This window comes from Oryzias melastigma, linkage group LG19 (assembly GCF_002922805.2).
Source record: "Oryzias melastigma strain HK-1 linkage group LG19, ASM292280v2, whole genome shotgun sequence".
NCBI classification, from domain to species: Eukaryota; Metazoa; Chordata; class Actinopteri; order Beloniformes; family Adrianichthyidae; genus Oryzias; species Oryzias melastigma.
The window spans coordinates 23,598,944-23,619,249 of NC_050530.1; the positions used below are offsets into that span (position 1 = coordinate 23,598,944).

The 20,306-nt window shown below is 40.3% G+C and overlaps 2 protein-coding genes across 9 annotated transcripts in view; one reads left to right on the forward strand and one right to left on the reverse strand.

The window, feature by feature from the left end:
* Positions 1-7,386, forward strand: part of fmnl1b (formin-like 1b) — a 40,165-nt gene extending 32,779 nt beyond the window's left edge. For both annotated transcript variants that reach the window (XM_024285584.2, XM_024285585.2), the window contains exons 21-26: positions 1,234-1,363; positions 1,475-1,638; positions 1,740-1,841; positions 1,920-2,009; positions 3,178-3,292; positions 6,769-7,386. In XM_024285584.2, coding sequence (XP_024141352.1) covers positions 1,234-1,363; positions 1,475-1,638; positions 1,740-1,841; positions 1,920-2,009; positions 3,178-3,292; positions 6,769-6,869 — 702 coding nt within the window. In that variant the 3' untranslated portion in view covers positions 6,870-7,386. The remainder of the gene's footprint in view (positions 1-1,233; positions 1,364-1,474; positions 1,639-1,739; positions 1,842-1,919; positions 2,010-3,177; positions 3,293-6,768) is intronic.
* A 3,681-nt stretch (positions 7,387-11,067) lies between these two features.
* LOC112154554 (SRC kinase signaling inhibitor 1) overlaps positions 11,068-20,306 on the reverse strand; it is a 140,045-nt gene continuing 130,806 nt past the window's right edge. For 6 of the 7 annotated variants that reach the window (XM_036217220.1, XM_024285577.2, XM_036217219.1 and 3 more), the window contains one exon: positions 16,348-18,512. In XM_036217220.1, coding sequence (XP_036073113.1) covers positions 18,360-18,512 — 153 coding nt within the window. In that variant the 3' untranslated portion in view covers positions 16,348-18,359. Of the gene's footprint in view, positions 13,169-16,347; positions 18,513-20,306 lie in introns of those variants that run through there. The other variant, XM_036217218.1, reaches the window with a different exon arrangement.

The window sequence follows — 20,306 nt, forward strand, 5'->3', positions numbered from 1 at the left end:
TTATTGACCTTTTTTTTTCTTGGACACTCTGTCACAGAGAAAAAAAACGCCCTTTCACCGTCTTTTTCTCCGGAGGTAAACGGCAGAGAAGGCCTTGCAGGCCCTGACGGCCCGCCACTGAATTATGCGATTGACGTTCTCGGTCCCACTGCTAGACAGTACAGTTTATTCACATTTAAAAGCATAAAAGCTGACAGTTATGAAAAGGTTTTAAGTTTTGGAAATTTTTGCTTGCACAACAGGCTAAAGTTACAATTCTGCTACTGGCTACAGATTGATTCCAACACCATCTTGGGTGTAATCAGAGGCTCCTCACTTTTTTAGCTGTTTACATCTATTAATGGGGCTTTAAAATGCTGGCTGTTGGTCGTTGCAAAATATTTGACCATTAAAATAAACTTGTTTCATTCCTGAAAATATAGTCAAAAACCATCTGTGTGCTGCCATCTACAGGTTGAAATGAGGAATTACAGTTGAATTTTGTGATTGGTCAACTGATGTAAGTCCCAGAAGTTTGACGTCACAATGCTCTGAGCTCTATTATAAAAGCCCCGCCCATCTTTGGTTCTGTGATGGTCGGTCGTTAGCTTTAGCATGGCTCGTAGGTTTATTGCCTTCAGTTGTCAAAAATCTCCTGGATTACACAACTTTCCAGTGGAGGTTAGGGAACAGAGGCTGAGTGCAGTTGGCATTGAATCCGGCAAACTCCGTCCTGGTGATGGATTTAATGAACATCAACATTGTTTCTTTAATATGTTAGCCTTTATTAGCTGTGATGCTAGCAGCATTTTACCACTCTCAGACTCTGGTCCTCTTCAGACCTGCAAACCCAGCAGCCCTGCTGTCGGGCATTGCAAAACAGCGTCTTGAGCCAGCAGCTAGAAACAATAGAGTTCTAAACCAGCCAAAAAATCCTCAACCTCCTCAGAAAGTTCTGTGGAGAAACTTGCGTCCCTTTGCTCGGTACCACTCTCCATATTTTTTTGTTTTTTAATTGAACATAACAATGACAAACCACTTTCTATATTGAAGACCCAGCATATGCTACATAAAGCTAGTCTAAATGTCAACCAGAGATCCAAGCCACACCTCTGCCTGCACTAGCCCCGCCCCCTTTTTACGCATGTTTATTTTTTCTTCAAATCTGGACATGTTTGGTTACCCTTCCATGTATAATTCAGTCTATTTGTTCCTTAAATTCTTAATTTATTAATTTCTGCCAACTTCTTTTAGCTGTTTGAAACCAAATCCACAGACCGGAAGCAGACACTGCTGCACTTCATCGTTCAGCTCATCAGGGAGCAGTACTCGGACCTGCAGTCATTTTACTCGGAGCTGCATTTCCTGGACAAGGCAGCGCTTGGTAATCATGGACCAATCTCATCAACCGACCAGCCAGATAAATGGAGGGATTTCTTCACAGATACACTTCACAAACGTGCCGTCAGATGACTTTTTTGAGTTTATTTTATAGTTTCATTGGACCAGCTCCTGGGGGATGTGGGAGCTCTGGAGAGAGGGATGGAGCTGACCAAGAAGGAGTTGTCTGAGGAGGAGGACAGCCCAGTACTGAAGACGTTTGTGGACAGCAACGCTCAGCTGCTCAGCTCTCTTGCTGCTGATGGAAATAGGGCTCAGGTCAGCTTTAGCTAACCGGCTCAGCCATGAAAGAAATGCTTTTGTCATTCCTTCTGAGGGTCTGAGCTTTGACCTCTTCTTTTCTTTCTTGTGCGGGGCAGGAGGCGTATGAGTCAGCGGTGCTGTACTTTGGAGAGGATCCCAAGGTTACTCCACCCTCTGCGTTCTTCTCTCATTTTAACAACTTCATCAAAGCATACAAGGTAAGAAAGCAGTTTATATGGATACAGAAGACCAAAGAGTACAGCACAGTTATCGTCTGACTGATTTTTGATCAACAGCAAGCTGACAAAGAGCAGAGGAGGAAGCAGTTTGACCTGAACCATGGACCTCCATCAGGTCCTGCCAATGCAAAGGGAGCCGAGAGGAAGGTAACGTCCTGAAGTCTTTACCACCAACACAACGTTGGGACCGTTCACAAATGACCCAAGAGGAACTGGGAATGAACTCCTTCAGTTTTTGAAGTCTGGGATTGTTCTGCTGTATCACTTCTGGAACAGAAAAATGTCCTAGTGTCCTAGTGGAAAATCTGCAACAAGTTATAGAAGGACATCAGGATTTTCAGATCTTTAGAAAACTTCCTGGCTTACTCAGAACTAGAAAGGCCCTACCTGGAGGCTTGTGGAGTTTGGTCCTCCTGTACTTGTTTAGCCTCTTGATGAGCTTGATTCCATCCTCAATAGTCAATTATGTCAATGATGTGAAAAACATTTTACTCCAGAAATTTGCAATAAATACTGAGCAAAGCAAAAATAGTTGATGACAAACAAAATTAGTAGAAATCTCTAGCTTGTCTGTAAGCTTACGTTAGGACATGTAACAGGTCCAGCTCAAGTCTGTCAGATGTCGCAGAGCGGTTCTTTAAAGCAGCATAAAAGCCCTTTGCAGCCTCTCTTGTTCTGCAGCAGAACAGGTGTGCTGAGCTTTAGGATCAGGAACTGACGGAGAACACGTTCTTCATATAGTGCAGATCTATCTCTGACAGCAAGACAAATGCATCCTAATGCTGCTAAAGCGCAGGCCCAGATCATGATACTACCACCACCATTGTCCATGTTGGTACAATGTTCTGAGCAAATCCTGTTAGTTTTGTTTTCTTAAATCTCAGCCGTGTCTTACTCCTTCAACTTGGTTTTTGTTCAGGAACCTTCTTATGTTTGAATCCTGAGCTCTAAACCTGACTGAGTGATGTAAGGGCCTTTCTATATGGAGCTGCTCTGTCATCTCCTGACTGAGTGTGGCTCCTCGTTGATGGGTTTCATCTTGAAGTTCTGAGAAGAATCCTGCCCCGACTGCTGAAGCAGAAACACAGGCTATCAAGTTTACATGCAAAGAGTCAAAAGCAGCTGAGGTCATGGAGGTTTTCATGCAAATTCAGAGCAGAAGGCTATGTTTCCAGCACTTCTTGGTTGTGTTTCCTCATTCAACGTGGAACCTCCTGACAGACTGTTTTAAACACAATGTGCATTTGATCTGTTTTTTAAAAAGTGACTAAGAAAGTTAGGCTAAATGTTCAGTCAGATGTGTTTCTTTCTGCAGTCTTTCACTCCATGCGTGAAGCCTCACATGGATCTGATGGCAGAGCTAAAGAAGAGGCAGTCGGCCCCTCTGGTGAGGGAGGGGAAGGACGGCACCATCGAGGACATCATCACAGGTACACCAGAGTCACAGCCGTCATTCTAAACCTCTCCCACTTCTTTGCATCTTTAGACTACAGTACGTACCATGGTAGTTTCTGGAGAAAGTGGTGTGTTTAACGATCGTGTGACCTTAACAAGTGCTGTTTATCAGTCTATTTCTGACCCCTCAGTCAAAGATCTCACCTCCTGCAAAGACCCCACAGTCAATGTATGTAAAACAAAAAACAACGGCGAAAACCTTCATCTGAGGGCTTGAGTAGTGGGTGAATTCAAACAGAGTAAAAGTTGTTCCAGAGTTTTAATACTACTATATTTACTTAAGGGTTGCAATTTAGACCGGCCCAACAGAAGCTGGTCTGGTCGTGAGCTCTACGCACAAATCGAGCAGGCACTGAACGCGCTGAACGTTCAACCACTCTCAAAATCAGGTCCCTGATTGGTCATTGTGCTGCTGCGATTATGCATAAAAATGTTGAACTGGGTTGAATGTTCAGTGCGCGCTCAGCGGCTGGGGGGTGTTACACTGAGCAGGCGTGTGGAGCGGTCCGTCATGTGGAGCACAACATGAACCGTGTATTAAAGGATCTGTGATCATTTCAGCATTATGTATGATTGTCTATTCGTATTGAATCTTTTCCGATAGTAGTTAATCAGTTTGATGTAAGGAGCAAAAAGAAAACATGTTTGGCCTTAAAATCCCTTTTATTCACTGTATTGAAAAACATAAAAAAAAAAATCTAAACCATGACTTTGAAACTGTGAATTGAATCGTGACTTATGGCCCAGTCACAAATCAGTTGAGATGCGTCGGCGATGTTTAGATTTGATGCTAAGCAGCTTTCAGGAGGATTTTAAAACAATTTGAAATGAACAAGTTAGTCAGAAATGGACTACTTCAAGTTTACTCTAAAAGTACAGAAATGTCATAAAGTCACAGCTGTAATTCATTATTGAGGAATAAAAGGTACCAACAGGACAATAACAGCAATGCATCTGCATATATTAAAGTTTATCTGCTCATTCCAGGATCTGCATTGCTCTGAGGAACATTTGACTCACAAAAAGAAAAACAATATTTTTGTTCCATCAGATGATCAGAAAAATGAGGGGAGTCTTTTGCTTTGGTGATTTACTTCTTACATTTTTTCTTCTTTTTTAACTTTGTCTTGTGTTTTGTCTCTTTCATGTCCTTCTTCCTCCTCTGTTGTCTTTCGTCAGCTCTAAAGTCTGTGGCCTTCGTGGCTCGCTCTACCAAACGCTCCTCGCACTTCTTCTGCGACGCCGGCGTTTTCTGTGACGAGGTGACGCCTTCAAACCTCGTTCCCTGATTCTTTTCTGCTGCAGTTTTGTTTTTCTTCCAGAAAGCTGCATTAGATAGGGCTCTCTGTCTTTTACAAGATGTGGAAAACAGGTTCAATTAAAAAATAAGTAACTGAAACTAAAATAAGCTCAGAGAGTAGAGCTTTCAGTGTTTACTGAGGTCAAGCCTTGCAGAACCGGACTTATCTAAAAACATCTCCTAAACCTTGATCCTTTTGGGCCTGTTTGGTTAAACTTTAACTTTCAAAAAAATTGATCAGAAAGTTGATATTTGAAACTACAATCTCCTTTTTAGAGAACAGAGACTTTGTGATTTTAGTGGAGTAATGAGTTTAAGTATGTAAACTTGCTTTAGCTTCTCAAAAGTAAAAGACTCAAGCTCTTGAACATGTTACATAAAACTAAAAAATAACACTTTTAATTTGAAGTAATAATTTGAATATATTTGATTTCAAATGTGTCTGTGTCTCCGTGACTTCATCCACCATTATGTTTAGAGCAGTAATTATCCTTCCCAGAGTTTTTAAGAAACTTTGCAATTAAAAAAATTAATATTTTCATTTTAAAGTCCAGACGACGTTAAAATTTTAAAAACTGAGTAAAGGTCAACAATAACCAGATCAATAATACATTCCTGAGAATGTCGACTCTTCAGATGAATATTGTGTAGGTAAGGCTCCCATGATGAGGTGACAGAATAAAATCGAACCATTAAATCAGGGGTGGGCGAACCTTGAACCTTAGGGGCCACAGAGGGCTCTATCATTTGACAGGAGGGTCGGACCATAAGAAGATGTGTGGAATGTTTTTGTAACGGAGAAAAAAACCACATGAACTCTGGATGAAAACCCAGCTGTAATTAGTTTAAAAATGACTTTAAAACAGAACATTTTTGAGCTGTGAACCAGAACCAGAACCCTGACCCAGCACCAGTTCATGTCCGTTACCGTGTCTGAGCCCAGTTCGCAGAGCGCACCAGTAGCCTAACCAGAGCCTGGTTTGCGCCCGGTACCATGTCTGGTACCAGTTTGGATCCAGTACCGTGTCCAGTACTGGCTTTGGGTACCGGAGTGTCCTGAAGACCAGTCCGTGTCCAGTAGCGATGCCGATTATACGACTATTGTATTAGTCGACTAATCACAGATTATTTTGTAGATCAGTTGATTAATCGGGTCATGAGCAAACTGGATGTAAACACACATCCTAACCATCATTAGATTTAAACTAACTAAAGATAAAGACAGTGAAGATGATAGTTTATTAAACCTTTAATGAGCCATGCAGCTTCTGTCCTTCATTAGTTTCTGGTATTAAAACATGATTAAATCAAATGAGGTCGACATCTGAAAAAAGGAAATGTTTTTCACTAAAGATAAACTTTTGGTCTCACTGACTCAAATAGAACAGAAGTGCATTTTTTGGTGCTGAAAACTCCTAAGTTTACTGCACTGTGACTCCACATAATATAAAGTAGCGACTAATCAACTATTAAATTAGTCGTTGACTATTTTAATAGTTGATTAGTCGTCGATTAGTCGACTAATTGTGGTGGCCCTTGTGTCCGGTACCACATCTGGTAGCTGGGGGTTGGGGACCCTTGACTTTACAAACAGCCAGCATGTCAGAAAACAAGAAGTTGGGTCACCCAAAAACATCAAAAGGGACGTGGAGGGGTCCTTAGCCAAACGTCATGTGGCAGGGTGAGGATGAGAATGTGTTGGCTCATGCGGTGTTTGAATGGTCGGAAAAATGCCTGTCCGACTCGAAAAACACATGAATGTGGAAAAACAACAAATCCTTCAACACCACATGAATGCAGAGTAACTTTCTGCACCTTTAGACAGAGGTCACTGTATTTGTTGTGCACCAAAGGGGACACACCACAGAGCAAATAAGACATTATTAAGGATTATATATAGTGTGTATTATTAATTCCAGTTTGGAGGCCAGATTAGATAGTTAAACAGGCCGTGGTTCCCCCAACCCCGCATTAAATCCACACCAGAACTTTCAGTGAGTTCCTCATTTGCTGCTTATCTGTTGGACAGAGAAAGATGTTAACATTTTAGAGTTTGTTGTAAATAAACTCGTTCAAATTCAATCATGAAAGTCAGAAACCTTTTCAAGGTGATGTAGTGTCTTAACCAAATCAACCTTTCCCTCCGCTCAGACCTGAGGAGTCAGCCGTACAGGCGGCTGGACAGCGGGCGCCACAGCTCCAAGTGGAAGCACAAGCAGCAGCTGCAGGTCTCCTCAGACATCTCCCTCTGAGCAGCACCTGACGGCTGGAAACGCTGCTGCAGCAGAACCACACCGGCCAGACGGAACCAGTACACCGCGCTGCTCCGCACGCCGACTCGTGGAGCTCCAAAGGCGTGCAGCGAGCTCACAACTGCACCTGGATACTGATGCGGTTCACGTGGACTGCAGGCACGAGCAGAGGTTCAAATATGAGAAGGACAGTGACGTCAGAGGTCACAGAACTTCAGGAGAGTATAAATGACTCTCTGACGGGGACTTGAGACTTGAGACGCTGCAGAGAAACCACCGCCTGGCTGGAAGGGCCTCACAGATAAACCATTTTTGAAGCTTTCTTAATGAAAACAACAACAAAAAATGAGGGTTCTTTTAGCTTAGAGTATTAATTCTTTCTCTTTTATTTCGTTTGGTTCAAAAGGTCACAGATTTGTAACGTATTTAAATTATTTTAAATATCAAAATGCTCCATTGCGTCTTTGTCTCAACACCCACCTAATAAAGCATTTTGCAGTTCAGCCTGTTTTTAACAGTTGATGTAGTTTAAATGAATGTCTACATTTGATTCTTAAAGCTGTTGGTCATGCTGCTGATGTGAAGCACATGTGGATCAAACTGATGATGGATGAAAAGAACACCGCAGTGTTCAAACTGACCAATGAGAACTGAAGAAAAGTGGAAAAGAAACAAAAAATGTCATTGTAATTATTGTTGACATGAAATCAAACATTTTTTAAAATTGTATTAAGAAAATAATATAAATAATAGTTGCAGTTTAAGAGTCTTTTAACAAGATCTGATCCAGAGGTAGAGCGGTCGACCTCTGATCAGCAGTTTGCAGGTTCAGTTCCCACATGTGGTGAAGTGCTCTCGGTCATGACACTGAACCTCACTTTGCTCCAGGTGGTTATTGGTCATCAGCCGTGTTCAGCTGCGGAGCTACCATCACTGTTTGTGTGGGACTTTGACCCAGTCTGAATTCTTCCCTTCTCCCTTCATTAATCCTCCAAACTGAGTTATGAGAAATTTGTCTCATATTTGGATGCACTTTCATTGATGACATCACAATAAACTCCGGTCCGCTAGCTTTAGCGCGGAGCTTCCAGCGCATGAATACACATAACAGCAGTTTTATAACTTTAAAAAGGTCACGCTACAACAAAAAGTCATTACTTACATTTAAATGTAAACTTCTGTGGATCAGAGCAGGACTGGGCCTGTAACTACACCATGTTGGGCCTTCTAATTCTTAAGAAGGTGTTAAAACGCTGGATAGGAATACGCCATTTTCCATTCACACACACAAAGCTGATTTGACAATAAAGTGACACAGACAGCAGTGAAGTATAAGAGTCTCACTTTTATTGTCACAAAGACACAACAGGAATGTACAAAAGCAGCAACCGTCAGGTTTGTTGGATTCTTTTTTCACCTTTTTTGTCACATGAAGCATCAACTTTTTACTTTCCACACAAAGTTGTGCTCTTTTTTTTTTTTTTGCACGGTTTAATGGGTCTTTAGTTACAGTATACTGACTTTGTATTAGTTTATCATTCTTCTCCACAGTTCACAGTCAACACTTACCCACACAGCAAGCATCACTTTCAGACTGACGGAACATTATGTGGTTGATATACAGCATCTCTCAGACACTCGTCTAAATAAATGTCTATTTTTCTTCTTTATTCTGACAGAAAGGCCTTCAGCTATTTGGAACATGATACAAAAATGTCGCTGTACAGTTATTGTTTACTCTATTATACACTCACACGTATACACAGAATTATTGACAAGAAAATGAGACCTCTGTTGACCCAGCGTGCAGATTTTCCAGGAATGTTTACAGTATGCATGCCGTTTTGGAGTATAGTTATATATATTTTTTACTTCCTATAAAAAATTCACATGGAATCAAAATTGGAATATATCATTTGTGTTTATGTACACAAGTTAAACATCCACAAATGGTTTAACAATCACAAATTCATCAAGAAACCATCAATAAACAGCTTTAACTGTATATTCTGTGTAGTGCACGCACATGATTGGTTATAATAGAGGAAAACAGCTACCAATAGGATGTCTCATCAGTGAGGGGATCGCTTCATGTGCTTTGTAAAAAGGTGGCAGCACTGTCCCGAGCATCCGGAGGGCCCCTGGTCTCTATGAACAAATCGGGATTCTGGTTTGTTTTATGGCTCACAGAAAAAAAAACTGAACAAATATATTTAATGCAGAAAAATAATAATATACAGAGTAAATGTGCTATATGTGTATGGGTCCTATTCAAGTAGAAAAATACAAAATAAAGCTTGAGTATATAAAACATAGATGAAAATTTATTTTATACATGTTTTGTTAAAAAAAACTATGATCCTTTAATAAAAAACATACAACATTATTGTGAAGAGTTTCCCTTTAAATGTGACCTCTGTCCTACTGTCTGTTATCCCATAGTTCAGGGTTCACACATTCATGAAACATGCTAGCAAACCTCATTTCATCAGTTCACAAACTCAGATAACCTCCAGTACATTGTTCTCCAGGAAGAGTTTTCTCATCTGATTCGTTTCATACACTCTGAAACATGAAAGTGTTGTTCAACAGTTTGTCTCTGTTTTAGTCCTGCTGGTGCTGCAACAGAGAACAGATATGTTCCAAGAAAACAGAGGAAACATGTTCCTGTTTCACACCGTCTACAAAACTATTTGAGTTCAGATTTCCACAAAGACAAAGCCTCACATTTTGCATCATTCCACCTCTGCTCCTGTACTTAGTAGAGCTTGGTTTTATTGAAATGTGGGCGGGATTCTTCAAGCTCTTCCACTTGTTATGCATCCTGATGCCACATTAGAGCCATCTCAGAAACATGGCGACTATACTTTCTCTACAGTCAGCAGCTTAAGGTCCACTTTCCATCAGTTTCTTTTATTCTCTGTTTGTATAGTCCTCTATAAATGATGATGTTTGAACTGGGATTCAGAGAGCAGCGCTGACGTGTCTGGTTGGCTGTTCTGTCCTTTGCTTGACTGTGGTTGTAAAGGTGGATCTGTGCGTTTCATCTGGAATATTTAGTCATTTTAATGTGGCTAACTTTATTTTTACCTTAAAGGAAAATCAGCATAAAGTTAAAGAAGAAACAGAAATGTGAGGAAAGAAAGTTATGAATGTGTTTGCTTTTTTTCACTATTTAGGTATTCCTTTAGTTCTGATGAAATCTGTTACTGTCATTATTCCTCAACAAACGCCTTGTTGCCTCAAACACTTATGGAGTTTACTGTTTTTATTGCTTTTAACAGCAGGGCAGGCCCCCAGCGTACCCAAAATCCTCACTGTGCAAGGGGTATCCATGACACATCTTAATAACCACGTCTGACCGTAAAGATCTTTTAGACGGTGTCACCTGATTAAGAGATATTTGCATATTTAATTTGGATTAATTAGGACAGAGGGACTTGGACTTGATAAGCTTTTAGCTTCGTCCAAAATCCTTTTTTCCAACTGTGGACATTCTTGTAAATCTGAGATTGTTTGTGGGATATTTTGCTTTGTTTCCTTTTATTTGTTTATTTGTTTGTTTGTTCTGTTGTTCGAAAATTAAAAAACCTGAATTGAACTTTTCTATCCCACAAATCTTGCTGCAGTCCAGCAGCAGAACACACCTGGGCCCAGACCCTCCTCTCCACTGAAGAACTGAGCCTGTTCTGTGTTTGGACCGCAGCATTCTGCACAGAGCTAAGGCCTCAGTCACAAAGCCACACGGGGAGCTGACCCGCACAGGGGCTGCCGGTTTTGGGTTGCTTGTTTTTGTAGGTTGGTGTGAGTTTTGTGCATGTATGACAAAATTGTGTCTCATGGTGCCTTTACACCAAACTCTAGCTACCAGGTGAGAGTACAGGACCACACAAGGATCTGCTAGAACAGGGCGTGCACGTGATACAAGTGTCCGTAGGACATGTGTCAAAGTCATGGCCCGGGGGCCGGATCTGGCCCTCCAGATCATTTTATTTTATTGTTATTAATGACCCGATGTTATCTTGCACTTGTTTCTAACTTGCATAATTTTGACAAAATATATTTTTATGGAGAGTAAAATATTTAAAGTTTTTTAAAGTTTAAGTTGATTTATTCTGGAATTATATTCCTGCCTTTTTATTATTCATATTTAGATTTAAAAAGTTACAGTTTTTAATTTTAAAAATGAGTTTTAGTGTATCCAATAAGTGTTTATCCAGTTCGGCCCGCGACCTAAGGTGTGCTTTGGATTGTGGCCGCTTGTGTGATTGAGTGTGACACTCCTGCCGTAGGATGGCCGCACAAACTACACTCTATTGTCTCATGTCTAACATCCGGCTGCACGCGAGGGACATGCACGTACCACGGGAACAGTACCAACAGACTTCAGATTTGATGGAGTTGCAATAATTGAACATTTGTACACCAGGCCTGCATCTCACCTATATTGTGTTAAGTGTTTGCTATGTCTTACTGTGAGCATGAACATTTTCTCTCCACAGGCTGACCGAGCAGTCTGATTTGTGACCACCTGTGCGTCTCCTGCAAGTTTGCCTCGTCTTTTGCCGGCAGACAGCCTGTATCCATCTGTCAGGGCAGTTGTGACTAAGGATTAACCAGAAGACGCATGCAGGAACAGCACAGACACTCAGTGCATTTTGCAAGTGTTTCAAACGTCCTTCCTAAAAGGGAGTAAGGGGTTCAGCTGAAGCAGTCTGAGAGTCAGTTTAGACATGGGGGCAGAAGAAGATCTAATAAACCATGATGGAGTTTGAAACTGTTGGGTAACGTTCAGTTGAAGGAACAATGGTCGTGTATAGCTATGCTTCTGAAACGCTGCTGAGGGGACCTGAGCTGGATCAGATCAGAGCAGACGGTCCACTTCATTCAGGATAAAGAGCATATACCGTATTTTCCGGAGCAGAAGTCACAGTTTTTTTCATAGTTTAGTCAGAGGTTCGACGTATACTCAGGAGTGACTTAATTGTGTTTTTTAAGACATAATAGGCTCATATATATTGTTATTTTCTCAGTAAACACCAGTTGTCCTTTAGCCGTTGTTTCCTCTGACAACCACTAGAGGGCACTGCGTCTGAGTATAAGTATTTGCTACCGACAGCAGCAAAGAAGTGTCGTCCAAAACAAACATGGAAGAGAACCTGATTGTTTTCCTCTTAAACTTTGATACTTTTCTCATGCAGATCAAAAGATTACTACCGTAATCTTGTTTTTATACATTTATTCATGTTGTAGTTACGCTTGACTTGGCGGATTTGTTCTGAAACGTCAGCCATTTCTCCCAAAAGTGCGACTTAATCTCCAGAGCGACTTATATATGGTTTTCTTCTTCCTGATTAGACATTTTTTGCTCTTGCGACTTATAAAATACTGTAAGTCCATTTATTGTCTGATTGATAAGTGTGACATTGTGAACCGCTGATGTTCTGTGTAAAACCAAGATAGAAGTTTGAAAATGCAGACTTCAACACTGATTACCATAGCAACAGCTACAGTGAAGTAAGCCGGATTTGATTCACTGTTGCCTCCTATAAATGTCACAAAGCAGCACGATTATTGATCGGTGAAATAATGTCTGATGGTTCGAATGGAACACACGGGTCAGTGGCATGTGGATTCCAGCAGAGGTCCACTCCTGCACAGCAGCATGGCTTCCTGCTGTTTTATTTAGATAACCTTTAAAATATATTTAAGGATGGTCATTTATTCTGTGCATGCAGTTAGTAAACAATATGGACGTTGGTGATCCTGAAAGCTGGGATTGCACATCAAGCATACAACGCTCCAGGACTGAAAAAGCCTCTTGGATATGAAAAAACTCGGTCTGGATGACCTGATTTAAAATCTTTGTTGATATGGAGCTAACCTGGATTAATGCGAACCTTCCCAGACAAATGCTCCATGATGCTGAATAAACCAGCAATAAATCTGTGAACTCCACAGAGACGTTTTTGCAGACTGTGCATGTTGTCCATTAACAGCCCACCACGACACAGTTTACAGTCCTGAAGGCTTACAGAGTTGAATGAAAAACTGTCCAACCTTTGAGGTCTGAATTAGGAATTAGACGTCCATAACTGTAAGTATCCGTGCACTCACTCCTCAGGAACTTAGTCCAGCTGAGACCAGAGCGACCTGAGAGGCAGACAGAGAATGACAAAAGGCAAAGCAAGAGCAAAAGAAATGGGAGGCTCACAGACCAAAGCATGTCCAAAAAAGCAGCGAAGAGGAAGTTTGGATGAATTAATATGCAATTTGGAAGCTGTAACAAAAGTTCAATGCTGCCCAAAAAAGACAGAGGGGGGAGGATTTCAGAGCAACGGAAAATATTTCAAAGAAAAAATGAAGCAGTGAGAGGGAGGGGAAAGGAAAAAAAGATAAATCAAAGTTTGGTAACAGACAAATGTCATTCTACGTTTTTACCACCTCTGCTTGGAGTCACCGATGTTCAACAAAAACAGCACTGCGGTGTGAAATAATACGATGGGTTGCTGGGGGATGCTGAGTTTGGGTGCATGGGTGTGCTCCGGAGTGGTTGAAAGACAGAAGAAGGAACCGTTTCTCAAATGCAGACAGGCAGAAATGATGCATGTCTGCATCTGCTGTCACAGCAGCGGGACAGAAGATCTGCCCTGACAACGCTCCTCTTCCTCATCTGTGTGATGCTGCAACCACAGCAGGAGAGGAAGAGGGAAGGGATAAAAATACAATGTCTTTGAAGAGAAAAAGAAAAGAAATAAAAAAGCTGTGAATAATTGAATTTCATCCAATGCAAAAGCTTGACATATTGAAAGTTACATGGAACAAAACGGCAGTTTAAAGGACAAATAAATAGGGCTGGCTTGATAAAATCGATTTGAATTGATTTAAGCTTAATAGATCAATAATCGATTCATAAAAATATAAATCGATTTAGCTCATAAAGCTAAAGCCTGCTAGCTTGATGCTATTGTTTAATGGGATTTCCCATAGGATGGCTAATGCTAACGCTCGGTCGATCTAAACATACATTGCTGACTAAATGAACATCTTTATAAACTCACTGGCATTAATTTTTAAAACTCTTTTAAGGAAATATTATTTAAAGTAACCATTTGTGGTCTAAAGCATTAGTTATTTGCCATTTCTTGCTCATTCTTTGCTTATTCTTCTTGAAAAAAGTGTACTTCTAAAGCATGATCACCACCTAGTGTCCAAACTGAAACGTCCTCCAGGAGAAGCAGAACAATGTTTCCAATGTTAATGATCTGAACATTTTAGTTAGAACTTCTCCTTTAGAGAATCCATGTAACTCTGGATGATATTAACAATCTCATTATTTCACTGATACATTTACAGTATGTGAACTGGATCAGAGTAATATAAATATATTCAAATCATGTAGTAGATTATTAATGTATTTTTAAACACATGTGTATAAATGTGTAAACTCAAAATTAAACTGTATCTAATTGAACTGAGTGAATTGAAAAAATAGAAAAAAATCGGAACTGAATCGATCCAGGCTCTTGTGAATCGAGTAATTTCTGGAAATTCAGGAAATGGATATCCAACCCTACAAATGACCATAAAAACAGTAACTGCTACAGCTATTTAGCCCCTACAGTGGTAAACTGTGTCTGGGGGTCATGAGGAAGCAGTGTGTGGTTCTTTCAGGGGTCTGTAATAACCATAGGATCCACCCAGAAGTTATCAAAGAGGTCACTTTTGACATCTTAAAATGTAGTTTTCCTGCTTCATGGAAGATGTTTCTAGTAGAGATGACTCCAACTTGAGTCAACTTAAATCTGACATTCAGAGACTTCCCCTCAAGGACTTGAGACCTCAGATTTACAACTTTAGGGGAATCCTTCTCATCAGCAGTGAAACTTCTGTCTGAGCCTTTCTTCGGTGTTCTCCTGGTTCACAGCAGCCGCCTTTACAAAAAGGATGTGTGAGCATCTTTCAGTACAGATGTGTTAACACTACTTTCAGTGATGTGTTGAATTAAAAAACCTCGCTATGAAAAAGTTAAAGTCACTGGAACACACATCCAGGCAACAGGAAGTGAATCATGTGAACACCTTTTACTATGCAGGGTTTTTTATAGTACTGCAGCAGAAGAAAATGTTAAGTGGATCAACACTTTATGGTAATAATGGATACATGCTCTTCAAGAATCCAAGATGTGGGGTTCCCCAAGGGTCAATTTAAGGTCCTACCCTTTCTAACTCGTATATGCTGCCTCTTGGGGACGTCATCAGGAGACATGGAGTTGACTTTATAGCTACTCTGATGATACACAGCTTTACATCGCCATGTCTCCAGATGACCTGGAACCTGTTAAACACTTTGTAAAATTGCATTTTAGACATAAAGTCATGGACAGCAGAGAACTTCTTACAGTTCAACCAGGACAAAACAAAAATTTGAATCATCAGTCCTGAAGACAAGAGAGATGATTCTACCAAAGCTTCAGATTTTTAAGCCTTTTCCCTGAGAAGTGCTTTTTATAAATAAAGTTTGATTTGAAGTAAGATAAAACAATAGAAACATAAAAATAACAGCAGTGAGTTCAATCGTTTCGTAAAAGGGAGAATTTTATTCTTGTGCCATCTTGTGGGGTCCAGATGACCCCACTCCCAATGTTAACTGCCTTGGATAGCACAAGAGTTAACACTTTTAGTCACTGAGTTAAGTTAGAGCCTCCACCAGTGTGTGAATGGGTGAATGGGTCTGTGACTGTGAAGCGCTTTGGGCCCTCGAAGGAGGGTAGAAAGAGCTATACAAGTATACAACATTTAACATTTAGACTCTCTCAAGAAAACAAATGAAATGAACTATTCCAATACTTTGCCAGAAATCAAGTTTATAAGAAACGTTCTCATTTGTACCACACAATGGTCACATCATCACTGTATAAAATATTTTTTAAATATTATACTAAAGTGAAGACAAAAGATGTGTTGTGATAGTGATGCAGTTTGCATGAACTCTGATGCTGTGTTCTGATTGAGCATCAAACAACCAAGGTTATAATAGATGCTTTCAAAGTAATTGTTACTAATTAACTCATTACAAAAAGCAACTGACAGTCTAGCTAAAAATATACTATTCTTATTTGCAGGCCTGCTGTGCAGAAAGAGGATTTTCAGGCTATCAAGAAGCCAGAGCAGCCATCCGTCATGGTTGTTAGGAGTGATGGCAGCGGGGAAGGCCTGGCCACGCCTCTGTTGTTAAGAGTCTTTGAGAAGAATTTATTGATATGAGGTGAAAAGAGGCATGGTTGGGATGCATCTTTTTCTGTTTCTGAGAGGCTCGTGGACAAAGAAAGCAATAAAATGACACAAAAAGAATGGTGGGTATTCAAGAAGACGTTTATAATGTTAAGAAAAGATGAATGCAGAGCAAACAGCCAAACTCCAATTTGAAGAATCCCATAGAATACCTATGTGTAAAAGGAACCGAGTTGCTGGTTAGGGTTTCTCTGCTGGAATGGTGAAAGGCTGTTGTCGGAAAAAATGAAGGAGATCCTTGAATGCTGATCAGCAGACCTTTTTGTTTCTGAATTTTTTAAAGTCTTGTTCAGGAGCAGCAAGAGTCTCTGTGTTTCCATAACAAATAAAGTCAGCAACAAACAAACTGCTCCCTACAACACTCCACAAACAGTGACACTACCCCATCATGAAGCGTATTTGAGGGTCTGGTAATCAATTCACTTGTGTCTAGTTGCTTTATAGAAACTTTTTTTTGGCCTAACAAGCTCCTTTTGTGTTCTCAAACATCTGGTCTATGGTCACATGGTTGCATGTGACCATAGACCAGATGTGTCTTGTTGACCTGTTTGCAACACGAAGGTCTATTGGAGCAGAAAAGGGGCAAGAGGCTTCACAGTTTCTCAGACTTTTAGCTGCTGTTCTCACAGATCCTAAATGCTGTTATCTTGAAGATGAAAAATGAATGTGTTTAAAAGTAAAAAAAAGCTCTACCCAATGATGTCATTAAGAATCCAAGTGCATCTATGCAGCGGCAGCTGAATCTATGCAGCCGACAGCTGAATCTATGCAAACAGTTGGTGCATTTTTGCGGATGTCTGGTGCTTTTATGCAGTAGGCAGGCCGATCTATGAAGACGCCAGGTGCATCTATGCAGATGGTAGAAGCAAATATGCAAATGAAAGTTACATCTATGCAGATAACTGGAGCATTTATGCAGACAGCTAGTGTGTTTGTGCAAACATCAGATGCATTTATGCAGATATCCTGTGCATTTCTAGAGACAGACACATCTATGCAGACGGCAGGTGCATCTGTGCAGATATCAGATGCATTTATGTAGATGATGGGTACATTCATTCAGATGGTAGGTGTGTTTATGCTGATGACATATGTATTTGTGCAGAAATCTGGTGCAGTTTTGCAAATATCAGGTGTGTTTATGCAGATGGCAGGTGCAGTTATGAAGGAGCAAATAGTCACATTTTGTCTCATATGTATCAATATATCAACAAAATATCAACATTTACAAAACTATGTTTATGTAGTAAAAACTTAATTAGTGTTCTAAAACACTTAAGTAGTTTGGGAAAACCTGAAGAAATCACTACAGAAAAATGTTGACCTTTGTGCAAATCGAAATCATTTATATGTGTGTATATATATATCAATATATATATATATATATATATATATATAATTCAGTTTCCTGTTATGATAGATTAAAATTGAGCAGATTTACCTCCAACTATTTAAGATTTTAATAATTATTCTAGTTTAGCTCTTCTCAAAAGTGGACCGGCTAGAATCCCATTCTAAATGAAGACACAGGATTTAGTTTATTTGAAAGAGATTCTGACTGAATGCACAGTTCTCAGATTTAAAGAACTTCTTATTTTCTGCTTTACTCTCTGTGTTCTCAGTTGTTGTGTGTAAACAAAAACCTACATTCATTGTTCTCATCATCAGTAATAACATTATATTTGTGTGAAGGCAAAAAAAACGATTTCTGCTGGATTGAGAACCTGTCAGAGAGTGAAGCGCTGTCTTCCTCGGGTTTTCGGGTCCTGCCTGCTGACTTTTGGGTGGAAGGAGTGGGACAGAGAGGACGAGCGAGATAAAAAGGAGATCAGGGGGAATCCTCACCATTCTAACAGAATAGATCCTACTGTGGCTTTGATGATGACCTTGTTGCACAGCTGAGGCAAAAGCTGTCTCTAAATGGCTCCAAAAGTTATAATAAAGCTAGTTTAGTGAGCCACAAGCACCACAGAGACCTTCCTCTGCAAGTCAAAACATCAACAGACTTCTACGACAAAGACTTGATCTCTGAGCAAGCCAGGTGAGATCCAGTAACTTAAATGTTAAAACACATCAAGATCAGGTAAAATCCTTTTTTTTTTCTTTATTACATCTGGAGCAGTTGATTTTCATCTCCAGCCTCCTGTAGGGAAGGCGGAACTTCCTTTGGAGATGCGAGGCGTCAGAGGTGGAGGGTTCAGAAGTGGAATACCTGCTGCTGGCCCTGGACTTTGGGGAAGTCCTCTTTCTGCTTGCGGGTCTTGGGTCTCTCCAGGCTGCCTTGCTGGAGGTGTTTGAGTCTGGCAGCCACAGTCGGGCCTTTCATCGGTCCAGGAGAGCTGGTGCTATTCTGTGAACCAAAGTTTGAAGAAAAATGCAACTTTAGACACTAATGATGAACAAGAAGGTCAGACTCGTTCTGAATCCATCTAAGGTCAGGTTGGGATCAGGACTCTGAGCAGTCCAGCAAAGTGTCTTCCCTCCAAGCTGCACAAAGCTAGAAGAAGGAAATTGTTCTAAATATCTTCCTATGAAGCTTCAGGCCTCGTTTCTGTGAATGTGGAGTTAACCCTTTAACACTCAACCGTTAACACAATCATTCTACTAGATTTTCAAGGAGAAAATGCAGCAAACGCTCTAAATTCTAGATAAGTTAAAATGATCAACATTTTATTTCAAGAGAAGCTGGAACAACAGCAGACATGGTGTGTGACACCAGACCATCACCACATTGCTTATAGAGGGTTGTTTGGTAACACTTTAGATAAAGAGCTGCAAAACACTGTATACTGTTGACAAAGATTGTTAATACATTTGTGAAGCTCGTGAAGACAGTTTATTAATATGGCTTTTGGTAATAATACATGTCTTATAAACATCCTAAAAACACAATAATAATGTTTATTAATGTGTTAATAAAGCTTGTTATGGAATGTTATTATAAAGTCTTACCGATTGATTAATTGAAATGGGTATTTGTTTTTTGGTGCTGACATATTCTTGTGGCATTTTTCTGAAGAAAGAGGACATGTTTGAAGAAAATCAAGATTAAAGTTACCTTTCTGAGTATTTTTTCTTCTAATCTTTGTCAATCAGGAGCAGATAAAAAACTCGTTTGAAAAACCTTGCAGCAGTAATGCTACCGTCAGACAAGTCTCCCTGCTCCGCTTCATTCTGATGCATCCACTCACAGACAAGTACTGTAGATCCATGAACAGCTTCGTTTTCCTCATCTGAGCTGGAATCTGGATCAGAACCGTACGGCTGGATAGAAATGATCCTGATTGCCATTTTTGTTGCAACAGTAATGTTAGGTTGAGGTTGTGAGGGGCTGTAGGCTAGTGGGAGAGAGTGTAAACAGATGGATACTCCGACCCAATAGTCCTGCCCACAGAGGAGAAGTTATGATGAACTCCTGCTGCTCAGCAGAATCCAGGAAATCCTAAAAAGTGACACATGCTTTTCGGCTAATCTTCCTCAAATGTTCACTGGGAAAACTTAGAAATTGATGAAAAGATGATCGGACTTTATAAAGTAATAAGAACCTGTCAATGACGGTTTTAACAATTCTCTGCATAGACTCATAAAGCAGCTGTTATCACTCCATTATCTAGATTTTTGTGAGGTTGTTTGCACTGCATAAAGACCAGAGAATGTGTTTTCCTGAAGAGTTCAAAAACAAGACTTTTTCTTCAGTTCTGCATGCATTCTTCATTCGTGCAGCTCCTGCTGCTCTTCCCAGACTGAAGGCTGGATGTTTTAATCAGGCAACCAGGGAGAGGAGACGTCAGACACTGCTGAGGTTCTCCTGTTTCACATTTGAACAGCTGAACGTTTACACAATTACAATGATTGAATAAAAACCTGAAAACAGTAATAGAATAATAAATGTGAGTAGCTTGTAGATGTATTCATATTTGTAGACTCTTAAAAGTTTTTCTTTTCCTGCACGAGCGCTGGGAGTGCTGTGCAAGAGGAAAATAAGCTCTCATACCACGATTAGAGAGGAGGACTTTCTGCCAGCATTAATCCCTGCTGATGCCATTTAACAGCAGCTCTGCTCTTCACAAACCAGACCGGAATTTTAAATACGTGCAGGAGGGAAAATGGATTCCAACTGCTCGGAGCTGGGAGCCTGAAAATC